This window comes from Dipodomys merriami, unplaced genomic scaffold, assembly GCF_024711535.1.
Source record: "Dipodomys merriami isolate MVZ:Mamm:240054 unplaced genomic scaffold, mDipMer1.0.p SCAF_2, whole genome shotgun sequence".
In the NCBI taxonomy this organism is placed as follows: Eukaryota; Metazoa; Chordata; class Mammalia; order Rodentia; family Heteromyidae; genus Dipodomys; species Dipodomys merriami.
This window is the reverse complement of record NW_027203381.1, coordinates 39286755-39307500: the sequence shown is the minus strand read 5'-3', so window position 1 is coordinate 39307500 and position 20746 is coordinate 39286755. Positions and strand designations below refer to the sequence as shown.

The 20746-nt window shown below is 43.5% G+C and overlaps 1 protein-coding gene across 3 annotated transcripts in view; it reads right to left on the bottom strand.

Annotated features, from left to right (window-relative positions):
- Tmem241 (transmembrane protein 241) overlaps positions 1–20746 on the bottom strand; it is a 119152-nt gene that overhangs the window by 64712 nt on the left and 33694 nt on the right. For 2 of the 3 annotated variants that reach the window (XM_070029443.1, XM_070029444.1), the window contains exons 6-13: positions 16808–16833; positions 15134–15185; positions 12240–12288; positions 11128–11173; positions 10991–11041; positions 9561–9596; positions 4517–4551; positions 1–61 (exon numbers count right to left, since the gene is read on the bottom strand). The exon at positions 1–61 is cut by the window's left edge and continues 9 nt beyond it. In XM_070029443.1, coding sequence (XP_069885544.1) covers positions 1–61; positions 4517–4551; positions 9561–9596; positions 10991–11041; positions 11128–11173; positions 12240–12288; positions 15134–15185; positions 16808–16833 — 356 coding nt within the window. The remainder of the gene's footprint in view (positions 62–4516; positions 4552–9560; positions 9597–10990; positions 11042–11127; positions 11174–12239; positions 12289–15133; positions 15186–16807; positions 16834–20746) is intronic. The other variant, XM_070029442.1, reaches the window with a different exon arrangement.

The window sequence follows — 20746 nt, the reverse complement described above, 5'->3', positions numbered from 1 at the left end:
CAGCTGCCATGGAATCTGTAGAAGTACAGGAACGGGAAGTCCAGAACGCTGAAGAGGTCACCTGAGGAGCACAGAGGTGGTGACACAATGGCCTGCATAGTTGACAGCCCCCACCCTCCCACCCAACTGCCCCAAGAAGCTAGCAGAGCAGCCTCTGGGCTCACTGAGCAGCCTAGCTATGAATTATCTTCCATATTCCGAGGATTCTGTTATTGGCACTGCCTTATAATAAGAACATGATCTCCCGAAGGGCCCTGTACCCAACACATGATGTCTTTACCTTTTCCTATTTTCCTAATAACTCTGGAAGGGTCTATTGTCCCCATATTTTGCTGGAGCGCTTGAAGTCAGGGCCTGGGTACCATCCCTTAACTTTTTTGCTCAAGGATGGTACACTACTTAAGCCACGGCTCTACTTTGGGCTTTTTGTTGGTTAATTGGAGATAAGAGTCTTACAGGCTTTCCTTCTATGGGCTGGCCTTAAACTTTGATCCTCAGATCTCAGCATCCTGAGTAGCTAGGGATTACAGGCATGAGACTGAGTAATTCTTGAACTATGGAGCCAAAATATATACCCCCTTCAACCTAACCCTTAAGATTTTTTTCACCAGGCAGCTATCTGCACAGGGCAGAGTGAAGGGAAGGGTGTCTTTTTTTTTTTTTTTTTAAGATTCTTTCTGCTTTTTGGGCCTTAAGTCTAAAAAAAGAACATGCATGCATTCCCCTGACATCCCTTTTCATTTTCATGTTTAATTACTACACAAATAGCACAGAGGCCAGACTGATTGCACACACTCATTTAGCTTCAGGTCCAAAGGGTACATTTATTTCTCGTGAAGTAAGTTCATTCTTTTAGTTCCACTTGGTACAAGAGGAAATAATCACACATATTGGCTGCCTCCCTCTCTGGAATTTGAACTTGGTCACAAACAAGAAGTCAGGAGATTAAAAAAGCAGAAAGCCTTCCAAAAATGTCCCAAGAAAAGGAATTAAGTATTTCTACAGCAGATAGCTTAATCCTTCTACATCTAGAATTTCTGAGACTCTGCAGGAGCCATGGTCTGTCTCTTAGTTCTGGGCACACTGGACAAACAGGGTGGCATTTCCTGAACGTTCATCATCTACTAGGAGAGCACAGAACATGCCAGCAGTATTTTCTTCACCTCTACAACTATTAATCAAATATTTCAGAGCAAAAAGTTACAGTGAAACCATGCACAATTCCTCAAGCCTGTAATCTTAGCTACTTGGGAAGCAGAGATCAGAGGACTGCAATTCAAGGTAAGCTTAGGCCAAAAAAAAAAAAAGTCAAGGGAAACACAGTCCTGAATCACAGTCCAGGTCTGCCCAGGCATAAAGTGAAACCCTATCTTAAAAATAATCAATATACAAAAGGAGCTGACAGAGTGGCTCAAGTGGTAGAGTGCCTGCCTAGCAAGCCCAAGACCCTGAGTTCAAATCCCAGTACTGCCAAAATAAACAAAAGACACAATGAGCTTCTAATTTCCTCAGAGACCTAACCAGTCGCAAATGATCCAAACACAGATTGGAAAGAAAGCTCAACATTCTCCTTATCTAAAAGAATGTTTTTCATTTTGAGCGTGATCTTTTCTCTAGGCAGAGCTGAGGCATATCCTGACTTCTATTTCCGTAAAGAAGTGACAGCCAAGATAACCCAGGGACCCAGGACCTCAAGGGGCCAGAGTGCCTGCTCAGGCATGTGGAAGGGACATCCGTGGAGAATTTGCTCTGTATCCTCTGCAGCTGTTGGTTCTTGGCTCTTTCCCAATTTCCCTGTCAGTGTGAGAGAAACTGCAGCAGTCTGTGTGAGAATGGGCAATGGCAGAGAGGGCAATCAGTTCCGTGCAGGACCTTGAGACCTCTCAGGCGGTGCCTCCTCTTTACATCAGAAATGCTGGGGTAAAGGAGGGGACTCAGGGGTGCACTGGCAAATTTTATAGCCCATCCCAGGCTTTGTAGGGGGTCTAATGAACACAGCAGTGGTCAAAGGGAAATTGGAAGAAACACACAAAATCATGCCCCTGTGGAACTTACAATGAAAGATGAGAGAATCACCTGCCATTTCTAATCTTGCATTCCTTTCAGCACCCCAGTGACCTGACCCCTGCCTTACTGCCTAGTACCAGAAGATCCTTGAGAGCAGGAAAGCCATCTTCTCCATCCCAGTATCCGTGGTACATTAGCATTCATTACACCAACATGAAACAAGCACCACTGGATGCAGGGTATTGGAAAGACCTGAGTATTTCTTGCTTGTCCAGGAGAGAATGCTCCATTCAGCTCTGTGGCCCTCAGTTTTCAGCTGAGCCCAAATACTGCTCCTCTAATGCCCTCAACCTGCCTTTTCTTTGGTTAAAGTAGTCATCTTCAACAGAGAGGGGTGCAACAAAAGTCATGACCTCCATAAATTCCCCCAAAAAAGCTGCACATGCTCAATCCAGAAGCCTTTATAAAAATGTGTCAGTGGCTCACATCTATAATCCTAGCTATTCAGGAGGCTGAGATCAGAGGATCATGGGTGGAAGCCAGACTGGGCAGGAAAGCCCATGAGATTCTTACCTCCAATAAACTACTAAAAAGCCAAGACAGGAAGCAACAAAAGGATACTGGCAATTTTTTTCCTGGGCTGACCTCAAATTTACAATCCTCTTACCTTTGCCTTTTGAATAACTGGTATTACAGGTGTGTGCCACTTTGCATGGCTCCTATCTCAATATATTTCTTATTGAGGAATAATTCCAAACTATAAAGTATACCATTTTCAAGTGAACAATCCATGTTTTTAGTATATTCACAGAGTTGGAAACCATCACTACTTCCCATTCCAAACATTTTCTTCACCTTAGAAGGAAACTGACACCTATTTTACATCACTGCCCAGGCAAGTCTACAGCCCCAGACTGCTGACCACTTTGTGTTTCCAGAGGGTACCTTAGTGCCCAGCATGCTGTTGCATTGACCTGAAAGGTTAGCAACAACTCAAAGTAAAATATCAGCCCACTGATCACAATAAACTATTACCAGCAACCACCATGCTTCAAAAGGGGTGGGAGAAGGGCTGGGAATGTGGCTTAGTGGTAGAGTACTTGCCTAGCATGCAAGAAGCCCTGGGTTTGAGTCCTCAATAACACACAAACAGAAAAAGCCAGAAGTGGGTCTGTGGCTCAAGTGGTAGAGTGCTAACCTTGAGCATAAAGAAGCTCAGAGACAGGGTCCAGGCACTGAGTTCAAGGCCCAGAACTGGCAAAAATAAATAAATAAATAAATAACAAAAAAAAAATGGGTGGGAGAAACATCTCCCAAACCAAGCAAAGCTCCCGAAAGCAACTGAGGAATTTCTAAATTCACTTAGAAAGATAGTCATTTGCTTGAGACTCTTTGTAATAAGTGAAGCATCTCTAGAAAAGCAGTTATTAAAAGAAAATCCTGGTAACAGTCAGGCGATCTAAATTGCAGTTTCCCTGTGACACACCTGCTCTGCCTCACCTTAGTTATGTTGCTTAAGTCCTGGGCTTGTTTCCTCACCTGTAAAATTTGGCAGCCACCTAGATAATTGCTAAAATCCCTTTCAGCTCTGATAATCACCACTGGAACAAATGGAATTGCACACCTTTTTGTTGTTTTGTGCTAGTCCTGGGGCTTGACCTCATGGCCTAAGCACTGTCCCTGAGCTTTTTTGCTCAAAGTTAGCACTCTACAACTTGAACCACACCTTCTACTTTGGGCTTTTTGATAGCTAGTTGGAGATAAGAGTCTCACAGTATTCCCTGCCCAGGCTGGCTTCGAACCACGATCCTCAGATCTCAGCCTTCTGAGTAGCCCTGCTAATAAGCATAACTTCTTGGTTGAAAGGCAAAAAGCCTCTCTTTAGATAAAGAAGTATTAATCCAAGTCCACTGAAAACAATTCAGAATGTAAACACACAAATCAGGTGGGTCTACAAATATAACTTTCCAAAGGGCTTTTGACAGCAGAATCTATTAAAAGAGAACCCTTAATCTCTGTTAGCTGACAAACATCTAGCTGCACAAAGGCAAGACTGGAGAATAGCTTAAAGGTAGATAACTAGTGGTAGAGGTGAATCGAAACCTATTGGGGTTGATACAAAGTGGGCACTATTTATAGGGCAGGTGATTGTACTATCAGGGTTGTACCAAAGGAAAACACAGACAACAAAATTCAAGCAGAGATGAGAGAAATATCCCTGGACAATAAATCTACAATAGATTGTTTTCTTATATTAATTTTTTGTGGTGCTAAGGACTGAATCCCTGGCTGTAGTACGCTAGGCAAGTGCTCTACCACCTCGCCATACCTCCAGCCTTATGTACTGGGTTATTAAGAGCAGTTTCAAATAGATGGGCCATTTCAGATCTCTCAGTGTGACATCCTGGAGGCATCCTCCTCATGGATGCCTTCAGTGATAAAAACTAGACTCAGAGAATTGGCTGAACAGGGAATGCAAACAAACCAGTGAGCTCTCGGGAGGATTTACCTGTGGGATGAGATGCAATTGTCAGGAGCGCCACACTGAAAAAGACATAGCAGATATTCAAGAAAGCATCCCCAGCAGCACATTAAACAAGCAAAAACATAAAACTTCTATCCACTTTACTTGAAAATAGCTAACTTTGTGGGAAGAAAATTATCTACACAGACTGGTCTCATTCTGCCCAAGCCAGCTCTTCAGAATGGCAATCTTTTTTTTACACAGAGATTGCTGTGTGAGAACTCTTGAACAAGGGAACTGAATCCACACTTGGGACAATAAGGGTCTTAGGTCCCAGCTGAGGCTCAGTTGGGTCACAGTTCTTGTCCCTGTTGACCCTATCATCATATTTACCTAATTTACTAAGCAGATTTGAAGGCTAAACAAAGCAAACTCCAAATTATAGGCAGGCTGCAATCTAACAGCTAGCTGTTGAGTATATGAAGGTAGCTACATTTTCAACTGGCTCAAGAAATTGATCCACACTTCTACTGCTTGGCTGAAAACTACTAGACCAATAGATGCCAAGGGCCAGGAGGAGAAAAGAGAATGAGAAGGAATATTCCTTTGACGTGAGCCATATTAGACCCTGGCACTTCTCCCTCAAAAGTCTCCATCTCCTCATTTCCCTCTTGGGTGCCTGTGACCTGCCTGAATCACAATATATGAGCCACATCTGCACTTTTCGCTGTCTCTTCTATCAAAACTCCATGCCGCGCAGGCAGCCGATCAAGTTTAAGAATAGGGATAAACCATGCTAAGTATGGGAGGGGGATTTTTCTTTTTAGAAGTGAAGTAAGAAGGTCTACTCTCTTTCTACACCCTGGCTGCACATCAGAAGGGCCCAGCCTCTTGGCTTACATCAGAATCTGAGGGTGGCCTTGGCAGCTGTTGTTTTCTGTTTAGGACCCAGTGACACTGTGGTGCACTGGGACTATGACCCACACTAGGGAATCTCCAATAGAGGCAGACACTGCAGGCATGAGGAGAAACCAGTGTTAGTTCGTCAGCTCTGCCCTGTGCTTGAGATTATTACCCTGAGCCATTTCTGGTTCTCCAAGTTCTCTCTCTATTCGTCCTCTAAAGGGTGGTTCACTGTGCCCCATACTCCACACACCAAAACATCAGCAGTGGCAGAGGCAGGAGAGAATGAAAATTCTGGAGAACGGCAAGGCAGGTGGTCTGTAAACCCTGTCTGTATGACAAGGTTGGTTGTATCTGCAAGAGATACTCAAACAAGATTTGGATTTTATAATGATTAGTCTTTCACATAGGCTTTATGTCTTTTCTTGTCATCTTATCTTTGGAAAACACCTGCTGCATTATTTTAATTCCCTGGATCTTGTTTTGTTATAATATCAGGGACAAGTTATTGTTCTAATGGCAGGATGTGGGACCTCTTTCAATCCCCAAATATCACCCAGGAACAGCCATGGTACCCCAAATCCCATTATAAGAATCACCCTTAGCCGGGCACCGGTAGCTTACACCTGTAATCCTAGCTACTCAGGAGGCTGAGATCTGAGAATCACGGTTCAAAGCCAGCCTGGGCAGGAAAAGTCCGTGAGACTCTTATCCAATAAACCACTAGAAAACCAGAAGTGGCGCTGTGGCTCAAGCGGTAGAGCGCTCACCTTAACTGAAGAGCACAAGGACAGTGCCCAAGCCCAGAGTTCAAGTCCCACAACCAACCAAAAAAAAAAAAAAAAAAAAAAAAAAAAACCCTAAAAGGTGACTCTAAAATATTAGGAGGAAGAAATAAGAGGTAGTAATTAAATGAAAGAGTTGGTTCTCTAATCCCTATTTGTAATTTTGTAAATATATAGTGTTAGAACACTCCTAATTCCTATATCATGATCTTCATAGGGATAGGGGCCAGATTTTTATTCTTATCCAAAGGGATAAGAACTAGATTTTAGTCATTTCTGGATCCCAAGTGCCTAGCAGTGTTAAGACATACAACAGGTGCTCAACATGGGCTCTGAATGTATTTGCAGTAGGAATATTAAAAGTCAGAGCCAAGAACAAATGCATGCTTGAAGAAGTAAGCGTTATCTACAGAGACCCATCCAACTCTCTGCCTCTCTCAAAATTGAGAGCTCAAACCAGTTCCTTGTCCTAACAGTCCATGCTCTGGACCAGTGACAACCGTCTAGCCAGTGATAACCCATAAATCTCAGTAGACTGCAAGTTTCTGAATGCTGATTCCCTCAGCCTCCAGTGTCAGTGGGAAACTGAACAGTGGCCCTCATTCTGAGTCATACATTTTTATCGCTATACTGAAAGCAGAACAGAGTCATAGCTTTAGCAAGGTATGCTGCAGTCCCAGCCAGGATGCCCACAAGTAATAAATATCTTCACACCAGGCAGGGGGAAGTGGATGGATCAAACAGCAGAGGGCCACAAAAACCCACTTTCTGTAGTTGTGTATGTGTGTGTACGTGCGTGTGTGTGTGTGTGTGTGTGTGTGTTGGAATTCCATGCTCCTATCAGAAAGAATGACACTGCCCCATTTGTAAGGAAATGGAAAGACTTGGAAAACATCATATTAAGTGAGGTAAGCCAGGCCCAAAGAAACATAGGTCCCATGGTTTCCCTTATTTGCAATAATTAATATATGTCTAGGATAATCTTAGCAGATGAGCTGAATAGTTCAACAGCTATGCACATATGACCATATAAGATGCATATAAGATGATGCCAAGTGAAATGAATTCTAAAACATGGTCACAATAGGTTTGTCTTTGCTGTGGACTTTAATATAATATTTGATTTCTTGTTTCTTTTGTGTGTTCTTCCCCCTATGGGTTATCCCTTGTCACTGTATTTGATTTTGGTACCCTGGGTATTGTATACGTGCTTATCTGAACTAGGGAAGGGAAGGGGAACAACAGGATGGCGAGACAAAGGACAAGAAGGGACCCAATGCAACATCAATACTCACAAGACACTAGGTTGAAAATGATCTACCACTTGGGGAGTGGTAGAAAAACAAGGAACGGAGTTCGACAAGAAATGTACTTATTACCTTACTTATGTAACTGTAACCCCTCTGTACATCACCTTGGTAATTAAAAAATAAATAATAAAAAAATTAAAATTTAAAAAATTCCTGGTCCCCATTTTCTTGCTGCATCATGTGACTATGAGTACTAGCTCTATATCCTCCCCCCCAGCCCAATGTCTACGAAACACTTACTTATTTTGTCAGTGGTAAGGATCAAATCCGCAGTTTCATGTATGGTAGGCAAGCACTCTGCCATTGAGCTACACCTCTCTCAAGTGGAAACATTTAAAACATCGAGAGCCTTTTGCATTTTTTGAAGTCTCTTACATGACAGATGGTGGTGGTTCTGAGCAGAGTAGAAGTGATGCTTTTTCTGTTCAGTACAAAGGTGGCTCGCAGCTCATGCTTTGGGTGAATCTTGCCTTCAAAGAGCATTTTAATAAATACTGGGGTATTTATGAGCCCTCTTTCTACAAATGGAGACTACAGATCAGGCTAAAGTTTGTAAATCAAATAATCTACAGAAATAAGCAAGACCAAATGCTGGGGACCACCACTGACTTTAGCCCTTTACTGAGAGTCACTGTGGTAGGCTAACTTGGTTTCTCAGCAGCAAACCTCACTGTTTCAATCAGGTCCCTGTGGTACACAGTCTGAGACTACTGAAATCCAAGGATGACTCTCAGCCATTCAATGTGGAAGACCTACCCTATCCTCTGCTTGCCTGGGGTCAGGGTGTAAGTATTTTATTTGTGTATCATTTAAATATTTATAATATTTACAAGTTAGAAATCTACTTGGGAGACGGATATGGGGAAATCAAGGTTTGAGGCCAGAAAAAGAAGTTCATGAGACTCCAGCTCAACCAATGGTGTAGAGCAGTTGTGTGCACCTGCTATTATTCCCATTACAGGAGGCACAATGGCTCAGCCAGTGCCTTTCATTCCCAGTGACACAAGGAAGCATAAGTAGAAGGATCAAAATACAGCGTGGCCTGGGCATTTAAAAAACTGAGACCTTCCCTCAAAAATAATAATACCAAAAGAGGCTGGAGTGGTTCAAGTGTTAGAATGCCTGCCTAGCAAGAAAGAGGCACCGAGTTCAATTTCCAATTATCACAAAAGAAAAAAAATTAATTAAAAGCTACAAATCAAGGCCTGGAATGTGGCTCAGAGGTAGAGTGCTCATCTAGCATGCATGAAGCCCTGGGTTCGATTCCTCAGTACCATATACACAGAAAAAGCCAGAAGTGGCACTGTGGCTTAAGGGGTAGAGTATTAGTCTTGAGGGGGGGGGGGGGAAAGAAGCTCAGAGACAGTGCCCCAGGACTGGCCCCACCCAAAAAAGTTCCAAATCAAGAGCAGGTAATTTTTCTCAGTAGTAAAATGCTGGTATTTTTTGCCTGGTATACACGAAGCCCTGGGTTACATTTCTAGAAACACACACACACATACACACACAAGAGTTACAAATCAACCTTCAAACTTGACCCTACCTTAGCAAATATTCCCTGAATAACCTGAAGTGTAGATTAACACTTAGAATGGCGAGAGGGCTTAGAGCTTCATGGAGAGACGGCAGTGCGTGTGGAACTGGCCTCAGGCTCCCCATGTGCCTCTTTCTCTTTCCACCCCAGGCTCTATCCTGCACCTCACACATGTGTGTGGACACCTCAGCCTCCAAGGCCTCCAGCTGCCTCCCCTCCTTGTTACAGCCTCTCACTGGGCACCCTGTGTCCCAGGAATAACTTGAGAAATAGACTCTGGGAGGGTCTGCAACCCAGCCCCAGGCCACCTGGAAAGGAGATCTGGAGCACAATCTAGAAGAGAAGGTACAGGCTCTGGATGAAATGACCCTCAGCGTCGAGGGAGAAAAGCTGTGGAGTTCAGGGTTAGACTGAAGTCCCTACTGTTTGTTTCCTCAGGTTTAGTCATCTCACAAATTATTTAACTTGTCTGCCTGGCAGGTGTACTTGTTCAAAATATTGTTGGAAAATAAAAAATTCATTGTGAGTTATTCCTTAAAATATAAATTTTACTTTACCTGAATATATAGTTTAAGTACTGCTGGTCAATGTCACTGAGGAATGAGACAGAAAGATAAAACATGTGAAATAACTGAAGTAATTTCTAAATACATAAAATGATCATTATATATACAAGTTACTACTTTTGTAAGTCATCAATAAAAAAGGAACAAGAGTAATTTATATTCAAAGCCAGTTCTTTTTTGTGTTTGCCAGTACTAGGACTTGAACTCAGGACCTGAGCACTGTCCCTTCACTTTTTCACTCAAGGCTAGCTTTTCCACTACTTGAGCTCCTCTTCCAACTGTATGCTGGTTAATTGGAGATAAGAACCTCACAGACTTTTTTGCCCAGACTAGCTTTGAACCATGATCTTCAGATCTCAGCCTCTTAATTAGATAGAATATCAGGCAGGAGATGCTGGTGCCCTGCTGATATCAGTTCTTTTTCTATTATTATTATTAATCTTTAAGTAGTTGTACAAAGGAGTTGCCATTTAACAAAGCAGTTAATGAATACAATTGTTTTTTAATCCTGGTTGGTTTGTTTCTGCTGATCCTGGGGATTAAACTCAGGGCCTGGGTGCTGTCTTTAAGCCTCTTTGTGTTCAAGGCTAGCAGTCTACCACTGGAGCCATGTGCCACTTCTGGCCTTTTCTGAGTGGTTTATTAGAGATAAGAGTCTCACAGACTTTTCTGCCCAGGCTGGCTTCCAACCACGTTCCACAGAACTCAGTCTCCTGAGTAGCTAGGATGACAGACATGAGCCACCAGCGCCCACCTTTAATCCTGCTTTTTGAAGCCACATGTTCTCACATTGCAAAATCTTCTTCCAGCAGCCATTCCTTCAGGCTTTTTCTCTCTAGGCCTGCAGTGGCCCCAGCCCCCAGCAGCCAGGGTGGCCAATCTCAAGCTTCAGCTCTGCTTCAGCCAGAACTCTTGTCTGTTGTCATTTGCATTCACCAAAGCTGCTCTATTGACTGCCTATAACAAAGGCCTCATTTTGCCAGAGAATGGGGCTGGTGTCTCGGGAGACTTCTAAGTATAAATTAAGTTAGGCAGGGGCTGAGAAAACAAAGCTGCTCCTCTAAAGCTAGATGTAGCTAATTGGTGCCCAAACAGGGGCAATGGTGCCAGAAAACACAGGCATTTCATTGACTTCTCACCTCAATGGCTGCCTTTAGCTAGGTGATAGTGGCTCATACCTATAATCCTAGCTACTCAGGAAGCTGAGATCTGAGGATTGTGGTTCAAAGCCAGCCCAGACAGGAAAGTCTAAGAGACTCATGTCAAATTATCCAGCAAAAGGCAAAAGTGGAGCTGTGGTTCAAATTGTAAAGTGCCAGCCTTGAGCAAAAAAGCCAAGTGAGAAGCCCCTGAGTTCAAGCCGCAGTACTGGTACACAAACACAAGGCTGCCCGTGAAAATAGAGACCCCAGATTTCATACCTCTGCACACAACACTGTAGGCTGACCTGTCTCTGGTACCGGTAGGCCCAGCTGGGTAAGTGCCCCTAGCAGCAAGGGGAAAGATGGATGACTTTGAGGTTAACTCCTTTTCCTTTAACCAAGCATTAAGAGCTTACCTTAATGTGTTGGGCTTCAGGGATTTCCGTAGTATTTTATAAGACCCTAGAAACGAAGCAATGTGTGTTGATGGCACATGGCATTCTGCCTCACAGCTGTGGGAACACAACATTCAGAAGACAAAGGCCCCCAAAGGGTGCTCCTGTTGCTCCCATTTTCCCCATGAGGGTCATAGACTGACAAGAGTACAACAGCACTTGAGGGTTTAAGGGATGCAAAATCCATCATTCTCCATTGTGTGGTCTTTCAAGCAGCCTGCCAAGAGTGTTGCACCAGGAAAGTGTCATGACCAACAGAGACACACAATTAACAGGAAGGCTTTAATTCTTTCCCATGATACACATGGCAAGAGAGAGACTAAGGAATTTGAATGTTTCTGAACTGTGCCTAAGTCAGAACACTGTTTCTTCCCTCTAAGACTACAAACAAGAAATACTAATAGTTAAATTGAAATTATGACCAAAAAGAAAAAACAAAAACTGAATAATATGACAAGTTAGGAACCACTGGCTCATGCCTGTAATCCTAGCTACTCAGGAAGCTAAGATCTACATTGCAATTTGAAGACAGCCTGGGAAGATAAATCTCTAAGAGTCCCTTGTCTCCAATTAACCACTAAAAAGCAGAAAGGTGAGGTATGGCTCAAGTGGTAGACTGCCAGCCTTGAGCATAAAAACGAAGAGAGACCCCCCAGACGGAGTCTAAGCTCCAGTGCCAGTATAAAAAAGAAAGTAAAAATAAGAAAAATCAGATGGACCTTTTATTTCACCATTGGGAAGTATTCTACTGAAAGAAAAGGTTTTGACATGACCTTCTGGTTACCTGCCCACCATTCTTAGGTAAGACAGCCAGCATTCCAAGAATGGGCTTGTACTCAGGGCAAAATCTGAGTTGATTAATGTTTGTCAAAAAAAAAATATATTAGCATATTGGAAATGAAAACATTTGAGGAAAACTTCAAAAAGGAAAAACCAATCTGGAAGGCTATTATAATTTTAATTGTTAAGACCATGGATTTAACTTTCCTATGTCCCAGGATCACTAAAAAGTGGACACAGAAGAAGAACTAACAAACCTCAACTATTCAAGTAAATGTTCTTTTAAAACTTACCTACACAGCATGTATGAATTACAGCCCAGAAATATCCATCTGGATCAAACTGTAACACAGTTACAAAAAGAAAATAATGACTATCAGGGGAACACATAAGCAGGATGACGGGAAACCCAGGTCCCATCCGTGAAGAGTACCAAGCAAGGAGGCCTAAGCAACCAACACTCCAGGGTCGCAAGTCAGTTCCTCCTCATTTCTCTCCCGTAGCCTAAACATCTTTTTAGCAGAACTCTGCCTTAGCACTCCATTCCCCTCACAGTTATTAAAAATTTTTGTTTGTTTTTTAACTAAGAACCTGGGTGTTGTCCCTGAGCTTTTCTGATCACTTCTATCACTTGAGCGGGAGCCCCACTTTTGACTTTTTGGTGGTTAATTGGAGGTAAGAGTCTCACAGACTTTTCATCCCATGCTGGTTTCAAACCTCGACCTTCAGATCTCAGCCTCCTAAGTAGCTAGGGTTACAGGCATAAGCCATTAGTGCCCGGCCACCACACTGTTTTAAATTCCAAACTCAGGACCCCAGACAACTTCTCTTGTCTCATCGATAACCCTGTATCCCACAGAACAAGGATGGCTTGCACTTTCCCAAGCATGATGCTTCCCCTCCAACTGAGCCATGGGCACCCTCTCCTCCTCTTCTTCCCTTCTCTGTGATTCTCTTTGAACTTAGCATCATTTGTCACACACTATAGATTCTTTATTCTCCATTTCCCTGTCTCCAGCTCCACCTAGCCTTCTCTACGTTGTAAATTAGAACAGGGCAGACATATAGTAAGTACTCCCTGAAGCTGAATCTCAGACTATTCATGACTCCTCTGGGACTATGCCCTTGCCTGCTTGCTTCTCCTGGATAACTCTTCCTCATTCTTCCAGATTTACCACCAGTAAGCAGAGTCTCACACAAGTACCAGAACGGTCTGGGTTAAATTCTAAAATCTCCACTTACTCTATTGAGGACCTTTTGAATTGTACTATTCTTAACTATGCAATAGAGATATTAGTCCCTATCCTTACAGAATCATGAATTTTTAAATGAGACAGGGCACATAAGATACTGGCACAGAGCCCACACACAGCAGTATCCCTATAATTGGTAGTGTCCTATTTCTGGAGTCCCTGGGCTCTCATAGGAGCTTCAAGGTCTCCAGAGTCTCCAGTCTCCAGAGCCCTGGCCTCCCTGTGATGTAATGATCTGCTATCTCCCCCAACTCCTGCTCTGAACAGAGTCCAAGTTCTGCCAGGACAAAGACTAATCATTTGGGGGGGGAGGGGGGAGGCTGGGAAGGGAGGTGAAGGGTAAACAAAGGAGGAGGTTGCAATGCTTGGTAAGAAATGTATGCATTATCCTGCCCATGTAATTGTAACCCCTCTGTACAGTATGTTCACAAATAAAATTTAAAAAAAAGACTAATCATTGTACCCTCAAGGCCTGGTTCAGTGCCTGACACTTAAGAAAGTTTGGAAAGCCAGGCACTGGTGGCTCATGCCTGTAATCCGAGCTACTCAGGAGGCTGAGATCTGAGGATCATGGTTCTAAGCCAGCCTGGGCAGAAAAAGGAAAGTCTGTGAGACTCTCATCTCCAATTAATCACAGAAAAAGCCAGAAGTGGTGCTGTGGCTCAGTTGGTAGAGCATTCACCTTGAGCAATTTTGGAGCTCAAGGACAGTGCCTAGGCCTAGAGTTTAAGCCCCAAGACCAACAGGAAAAAAATAAACAAGAATGCTAGGAGAGAGGGTAAGAAGAGAGTAAAGAAAGAAAACCTAGTAAACAGATAAAATCTGCAGTTAAGTGAAGTAAACTCAACTTGGGACACAGGATAAAAAGTAAAAATCGCCCCGCAAAAAAACGTCCTAGAGACAAGCAGAAGAGGTCAAAAGCTATGTACATACGACCATATAAGCTGATGCTAAGCGAAATGAACCCCAAGATAGGGACCCAAGAGATTTTATCTCTCTTGTTGTTCTTTTTAATGTACTTATAATGTACTATGTGATTTTTTTTGTTTCTTTGTATGTTTTCCCCCCGCCCCAGTATAACCCCTGTTGTCACTGTATTTGAGTCCAGTGTCCTGCATCTTGTATATACATTTTTCTAATTTGGGGAGGGGAAGGGAAATAACAAAATGCTGAAATGAGGATACAGGATGATCTATTGTAACAATCAGATGTACAAGACACTATGTTGAAAACTTCACAACTTTGGGGGGGGGAAGTTAGAGGGGGGAGGAAAGGTATAGTAGGGGAAAACTAAAGGAGGGTATAACAATGCTGGATAGGAAATGTACTCATTACCTTGTTCCTGTACCTGTAACCCCTCTGCACAGTATATTTACAATAAAAAATATACATTAAGAACAACAAAAAAAAGTCCTGGAGCTGGGTGCTGGTGGCTCATGCCTTAATCCTAGCTACTTAGGAGGCTGAGATCTGAGGATCACAGTCCAAAGCGAGCCTAGGCAGGAAAGGCCGTGAGACTCTTATTTCCAATAAACCACTAGAAAAACGGAAGTGGCACTGTGGCTTAAGAAGTAGAGTGCTTGCCTTGAGCTAAAGAGTGCAGGGATAGCGCCCAAGCCCAGAATTCAAGCCCCACAACTGACCCCCCCCCCAAAAAAAGTCCTTGAATGACAGGAAAACAAAGAGGTGACATAAGTAGAGGAATGTGGGTTTACCAGGCACAAACACAGGGCAGACTGCATGTTCCCAGGGACCAGAGCCCCATAGCCAGGGACAATGGCATAGCTAAGCCAAATGGTAGCCAGCCAGTGAGCTTTTGGATGCCTTTGCTAGGCCAAGCTATCCTGAAAGAAGGACTAGGAAATTTGCCCAGACCTGGGAGGTTCAGAGAGTGAAAGGTTCTTCGAAGGCTCAATGAGTTCACCTGGATTTACCTGGGAGTCATTGAAGGGAAGGCACCCCGCAGCAGCCAGGAGGAAGAGGGCACTGTGGATAGGCAGATAAAACAGGCAGCTTCACCTTTCAACATCAAAGCACTTCCTGAGTGGAGGCTGACACGTATCCACTGGAGTTCAGAGGAGGCAAAAAGCTGTGAGAGTAACCCCGTTCTCCCATCATCCTCTAAGAACCTGACTACCTGTGTCCTTTTCCATTATGCACTCCACAGACAAAGCTTTCCTTCTTGGTGGCTCAGCTGCCTAGTTCCCAGAGCCAGGCATTCCCAGGATAACTGAAAACCAGAGCTGGCTCCCTCAAGAAAAAGTGTGCCTGCCTGTAATCCTAGCTACTCAGGAGGCTGAGATCTGAGGATCGCAGTTCAAAGCCAGCCCGGGCAGGAGAGACTGTGAGACTCCTATCTCCAATAAACCACCAGAAAACCGGAAGTGGCGCTGTAGCTCAAGTGGTAGAGCGCTCGCCTTGAGCTGAAGAGCTGAGGGACAGCGCCCAGGCCCAGAGTTCAAGCCCCACGACCGACAAAAAAAAAAAGAAAAAAGAAAAAGTGTGCCTGTCCAATGTCTGACAAAAGGAAGTTTTCAACTACCAGTCTTCAAGAATATGTGAGTGGTAAAACTGGGGAAACAGATCACAATCATGCCAGTGGAAAGACCTTAACTAAAGGACTGCACTCACTATCCTCCTACAGCAGAACAGACCCACCTCTTGTGCATCGAGTCCATGTACTAAGGACACAACATCACCAAGGTGGTGTTCCTGCCGAACACACAGAAGCTGAACTAGAGCATAAGGAATTGCCAAAAACAAGCTCAAACTGAAGGACAGTCCACAAAATAACAGATTTGTGAAAAATGTGAAAACAGTAGGTGACAGTGGTTAATGCCTGAAATCCTAGCTTCTTTAAGGCTTGAGATCCAGAGTTGAAGTTCAAAGCCAGCCCAAGCAGCAAAGTTCTCCTCCCCCATAAAAACAAATATATATGTATGTATATATGTGTGTGTGTGTGTGTGTGTGTGTGTGTGTGTGTGTGTGTGTGTGTGTGTGTGTGTGTGTGTGTGTGTGTGTGTGTGTGTGTGTATGTACACACACTCACATCTCAGTTCTCTACCTCTAGGACTGAATATAATTATTAAAGAGGTAGTAAGCAGCATTCAGGAAACAAGGCACTGGGGTCAGAATAAGAATGTGGATTGAAAGGACCTACGTGACAGAGCAGCCAAGATCATACTCTACCGAGAAACTGAGGCACTGTTGCCGACAGCATCACTTTTCTGTGGCCCCAGACCACAGTTCAGGGACTCACAGGTTTGTCTTTTACCTCCATGGAAAAAACATACAAGGCCAAAAAACTGCACACATGAATATTTTAAGTAAATATCTAGATTTTCCTTTTTGTTCTCCCTCACACCTGCCAGCTCTTACTGGGATTTGGAGACATCAGTGGTGAAATCTGTTTTATTAGTTTTTCTCTTCAGAAGAAAATATTGCAAAAAAAATTAACTTTTGAAATAAGACATGCTATTGGGAAATACGACTTCTCACAATAAATTTCTCTATCCGCGCCTCATAGTACAACTCTTCACCAGCTTATCAACCCAAGTTAAAATCAGGTTAAATATTCTATTTTAGAGTGCTTTTTCTTTTTAACTTACCTACAGGTCTTTGCAGGAGATGTTTTCTGTATGAAAGAAAAAAAAGACCTAATTAGTCTATAAAAACATTTTCCCCTTTAAAATAAAACCTTTAGATTAAAAGGCAATTAAATTAGGAAGAAATGTATTAGGGGGTTTCAGAGCTTGCTGCTTTTTCGTGTGTGTGTATTTACTGAATCTTTTCTGCTTGGACCAAATGAAGGATGACTCAGTTGAGAGTTGAGTCACTTCGACAAAGCATTTTCACCATTAGAATTATGTTTACCAATGAAAAATAAAATTATGTCAGGGCCAGTCTTCAAAACAGAGAGAAATCAAAGCAGTGTAGGAAAAGAAATTTATGTGCTATCTTAACTTCTGTTCTAGGTTTGTCTCTTTATTTTCACTTATTTTTTTACTTACTTTTGAAATAGGGTCTTGCTATGTTACCTACACTGGCCTTTAACTACAAATGATCCTCCTGCTTCAGCCTCCCTAGTAGGGCAGGATCACAGGCATGTACCACTGTGGCCAGGTCTATCTCTAAATATTCCTTTCATTAACCCAGCTCTGACACTGAGCAGCTTTATAAGTTACCTGCTATAATGTGAAAATTAAGAAACAAGAAAAAGGGATATTATTTTTCGAATGCGTGCCAGTGCTGGGCCCTGAGTGATGTCCCTTAGCTTTTCCACTCAAAGCTGGCACTTTACCACTTGAGCCACAGCTGCACTTCCAGAATTTCCTGATTAATGGATTTATTGGAGATAAGAGTCTCACAGACTTTCCTGCCTGGGCTGGTTTTGTACAGAGATTCTCAGCTCTCAGCTTCCTGAGTAGCTAGGATTACAGGTATGAGCCACCAGCACCTGGCATTAAAAAAAAAGGAATCTTTTATTCCCAAAGTTGGAAAACAGAGAAAGAACAGCATTTGGGGGAATAAAACTTGGCCTTTAAAACTTAAAATGAAGAAATTCTACTTTGAACTTTTCTTCTATCAACTTTTAATTAATCAGTTTAAGGGTACTAATCTTTGCACCAGAGGAAGAAAGTTACAAAAGGGACAAGTATCAATTTTTCTATATTTGATACAAGAAGAAAGATAATATGGCAGGTTCATTCTGGATATTTAAGAAGGGCCATTTTCCTAGTCAAGAATCAACTACCATTTTATCCACTGGTTCAGATAACACACATATTGCTTAGAAGTAAAGAGTTGACCACAAAAACATACAAGGTTTGACATGAAAGCTAGCTTAAGTTTTCATGTGTTATGCAATATCCAAGACTGCATTATTAAATAAATGCATTCTATTTGTGTAAGGCTCTGGCTGTATCTTTAGGATCTTTCATCTCTGATCTTTGACCAAACCCCAATCTAGAGCCTAAGAAGGCAACCACAGTTGTACTGCCCCCTGGTGGCAAGAGTTGCCCCCCTCCCCCCACGGCCGTCCCACCTGCTCCACCCACCACAGGATAATTAATGAGGACAAAGGCACATGGTTGGACTCTTAACTGAATTATTGCATCATTTTTAGCAATGACCACACTTAGCACAATGTGTTTATGAAAGTTTCTGACCCAAATATAACCAAAATTTTGACAGTCAAATAGAAGTAGGAACAGAGAGGGTAGAGATTAAGGGGATGTCCTTTTAAACTCATGATTGTAATCCTGGCAACTCAGGAGGCTGAGATCTTTAAAACATGGTTCAAAGTCAGTGTAGGCAGGAAAGTGTGAGATTCATCTCTAATTAATCACCATACAAGCCAGAAGTGTAGCTGTGGCTCAAGTGGTAGAGTGGTAGCCTTGAGCTTAGAGACAGCACCTAGGCCCTGAATTCAAGCCCCATGACTGGCATGAGCGTGGGCGCGCTCGCGCGCGCGCGCACACACACACACACACACACACACACACACACACAAGAGACCTAAAACTGATGCAATATGGAAACTGCATCACTAGATGGTAAGCAGAATGTGAAAGAAAAGTGCCATCTTCCTTGAGGAGCCAGGGAATTTAATTCCCTAACTGCATGGAGAAATATGAAGAGGCTCCATCTCCATCCCCCCACCCCCACCCCCCACCCCCACCTCACCCCCCCCAACTCCCCCACCCCCTGCCTATGCCATAGGACCGCCTCACCAAAAACAACAAAGCTATACCTAATTGTCCATGGAGCTTAAAGCCCAAGGTCTTACTCCTATGCCTTGCCCAGCTGGCCTTAAGACAAAGCCAGAAAAAAACCCATAGCCTGGACCCCCATAATTCATGCCAGTAATCCTAGCTACTCAGGAGGCTGAGATCTGAGGATTGTAGTTTAAAGCCAGCCTGGGAAGAAAAGTCCATGAGACTCTATCTCCAATTAACCACCAAATGCTGGAAGTAGAGCTATAGTTCAAGTGATAGGATGCTAGCTTTAAGCATAAAAGCTCAGTAACAGCGTCCAGGCCCAGAGTTCAAGCCATAGTATCAGGCAGGGGAAGGGGAGGCAAAAAAAAAAAAAAAAAACTCCCCCAGCAGTGGAAGTAGAGAGCAGGGGCAGATTCTGGAACAGACTGAATGCAGGGGGAGAAAGACTGAGGAATGGCAGGAACCCCACCCCTCAGCTCTACTTTGGGCAATGATCACTGAGCTCTATTTGATCCCTTGGAATTCGGATGCCCCATAGAGACCCAGAAGACAGCAGAAGGGGGGGACTCTGCTGGGGCTCTGGAGAGGGCAGGGCTGCAGGCAACAGTGAAGAGAAGGTTGCTGGTACCATGGATGTTGGCCTTGACTGTCCAGAAAGTGAGTGGCATGAGGATAGAGGCTTCCGAGATGAACCCCCAATAGAACTGAAGATGCATACCAAGGAAAAAGAAAAGGCCAGGAGCTGTGAGGGAGGAATCTGAGTCAGAAAGGAGAACTAGCCTTGGAGATGTCATGAAGCTCAAAGAGACAAGGGACTCCAAAAGAGGAAATGGCATGACACATGGTACAGAACACCAACCAAGAGTTGTGTGGATGGAGCCCTTCGGCCAGAGCAGTGTCAGGATAATGGCTGAGGTAAGAGACACAAGAGGTCAAGGTACAGTGCCAAGCCCGGGGGCTGGGCAGGGGGTAGATGAGATGGGGCATATGGAGGGGATACAGGGGCAAAAGAGACTATCAATCTTCCCATCTGAGGGCTGGTTTTGTAAACACAGCCTTCTGGGTTTAGGTTAATCTCAGACAGTCAGTCTCCTGGAGCTGGCTCCATTCTGAGTGGACTAACAACACAACACGTTTACACACAGACCAACGGACACAAGTGGACACAGCAGACATGGTTTTCGACACAGGACAGAGAAGGGAGACTGGGGGAGCCTCCTGCAAAGATTAAGTGAAGAAACAGAGCTTGGGTGTGGCCCTAGCCGTAGCACTGGGAAGGCCATAGATCTCCTGCACACTTGTAAGATGGATATGGTTGAAGTGACTGTCTGACATCTCTGTAGTTTAAAAGTTCAAAAGCTTAAAGACAGGCACCAAGAGCTCATGCCTGTAATCCTAGCTACTGAGGAGGCTGAGATGTGAGGATGCCAGTTCAAAGCCAGCCCAAGCAGGAAAATCCATGAGATCCCTATCTCCACTTAACCAGTAAAAAACTAGAAGTGAGGCCAGGTGCTAGTGGCTCATACCTATAATCCTACCTACTCAGAAAGCTGAGATCTGAGGATTGTGGTTCAAAGTCAGCCCAGGCAGAAAAGTCCAGGAGACTCTTCTCTCTAATAAACTACTCAGAAAAAGCTAGAAGTGGTGCTGTGGCTCAAGTGGTAGAGCACTAGCCTTAAGCAAAAATTTTTTTTAAAAAAAGAAACAAGCTTAGGGATAGTGCCCAGACCCTGAGTTCAAGCCTTATGACTGGCAAAAAAAAAAAAAAACAGCCAGAAGTAAAGCTGTGGTTCAAGTGACAGGGTATGAGACTTGAGAAAAAAGCCA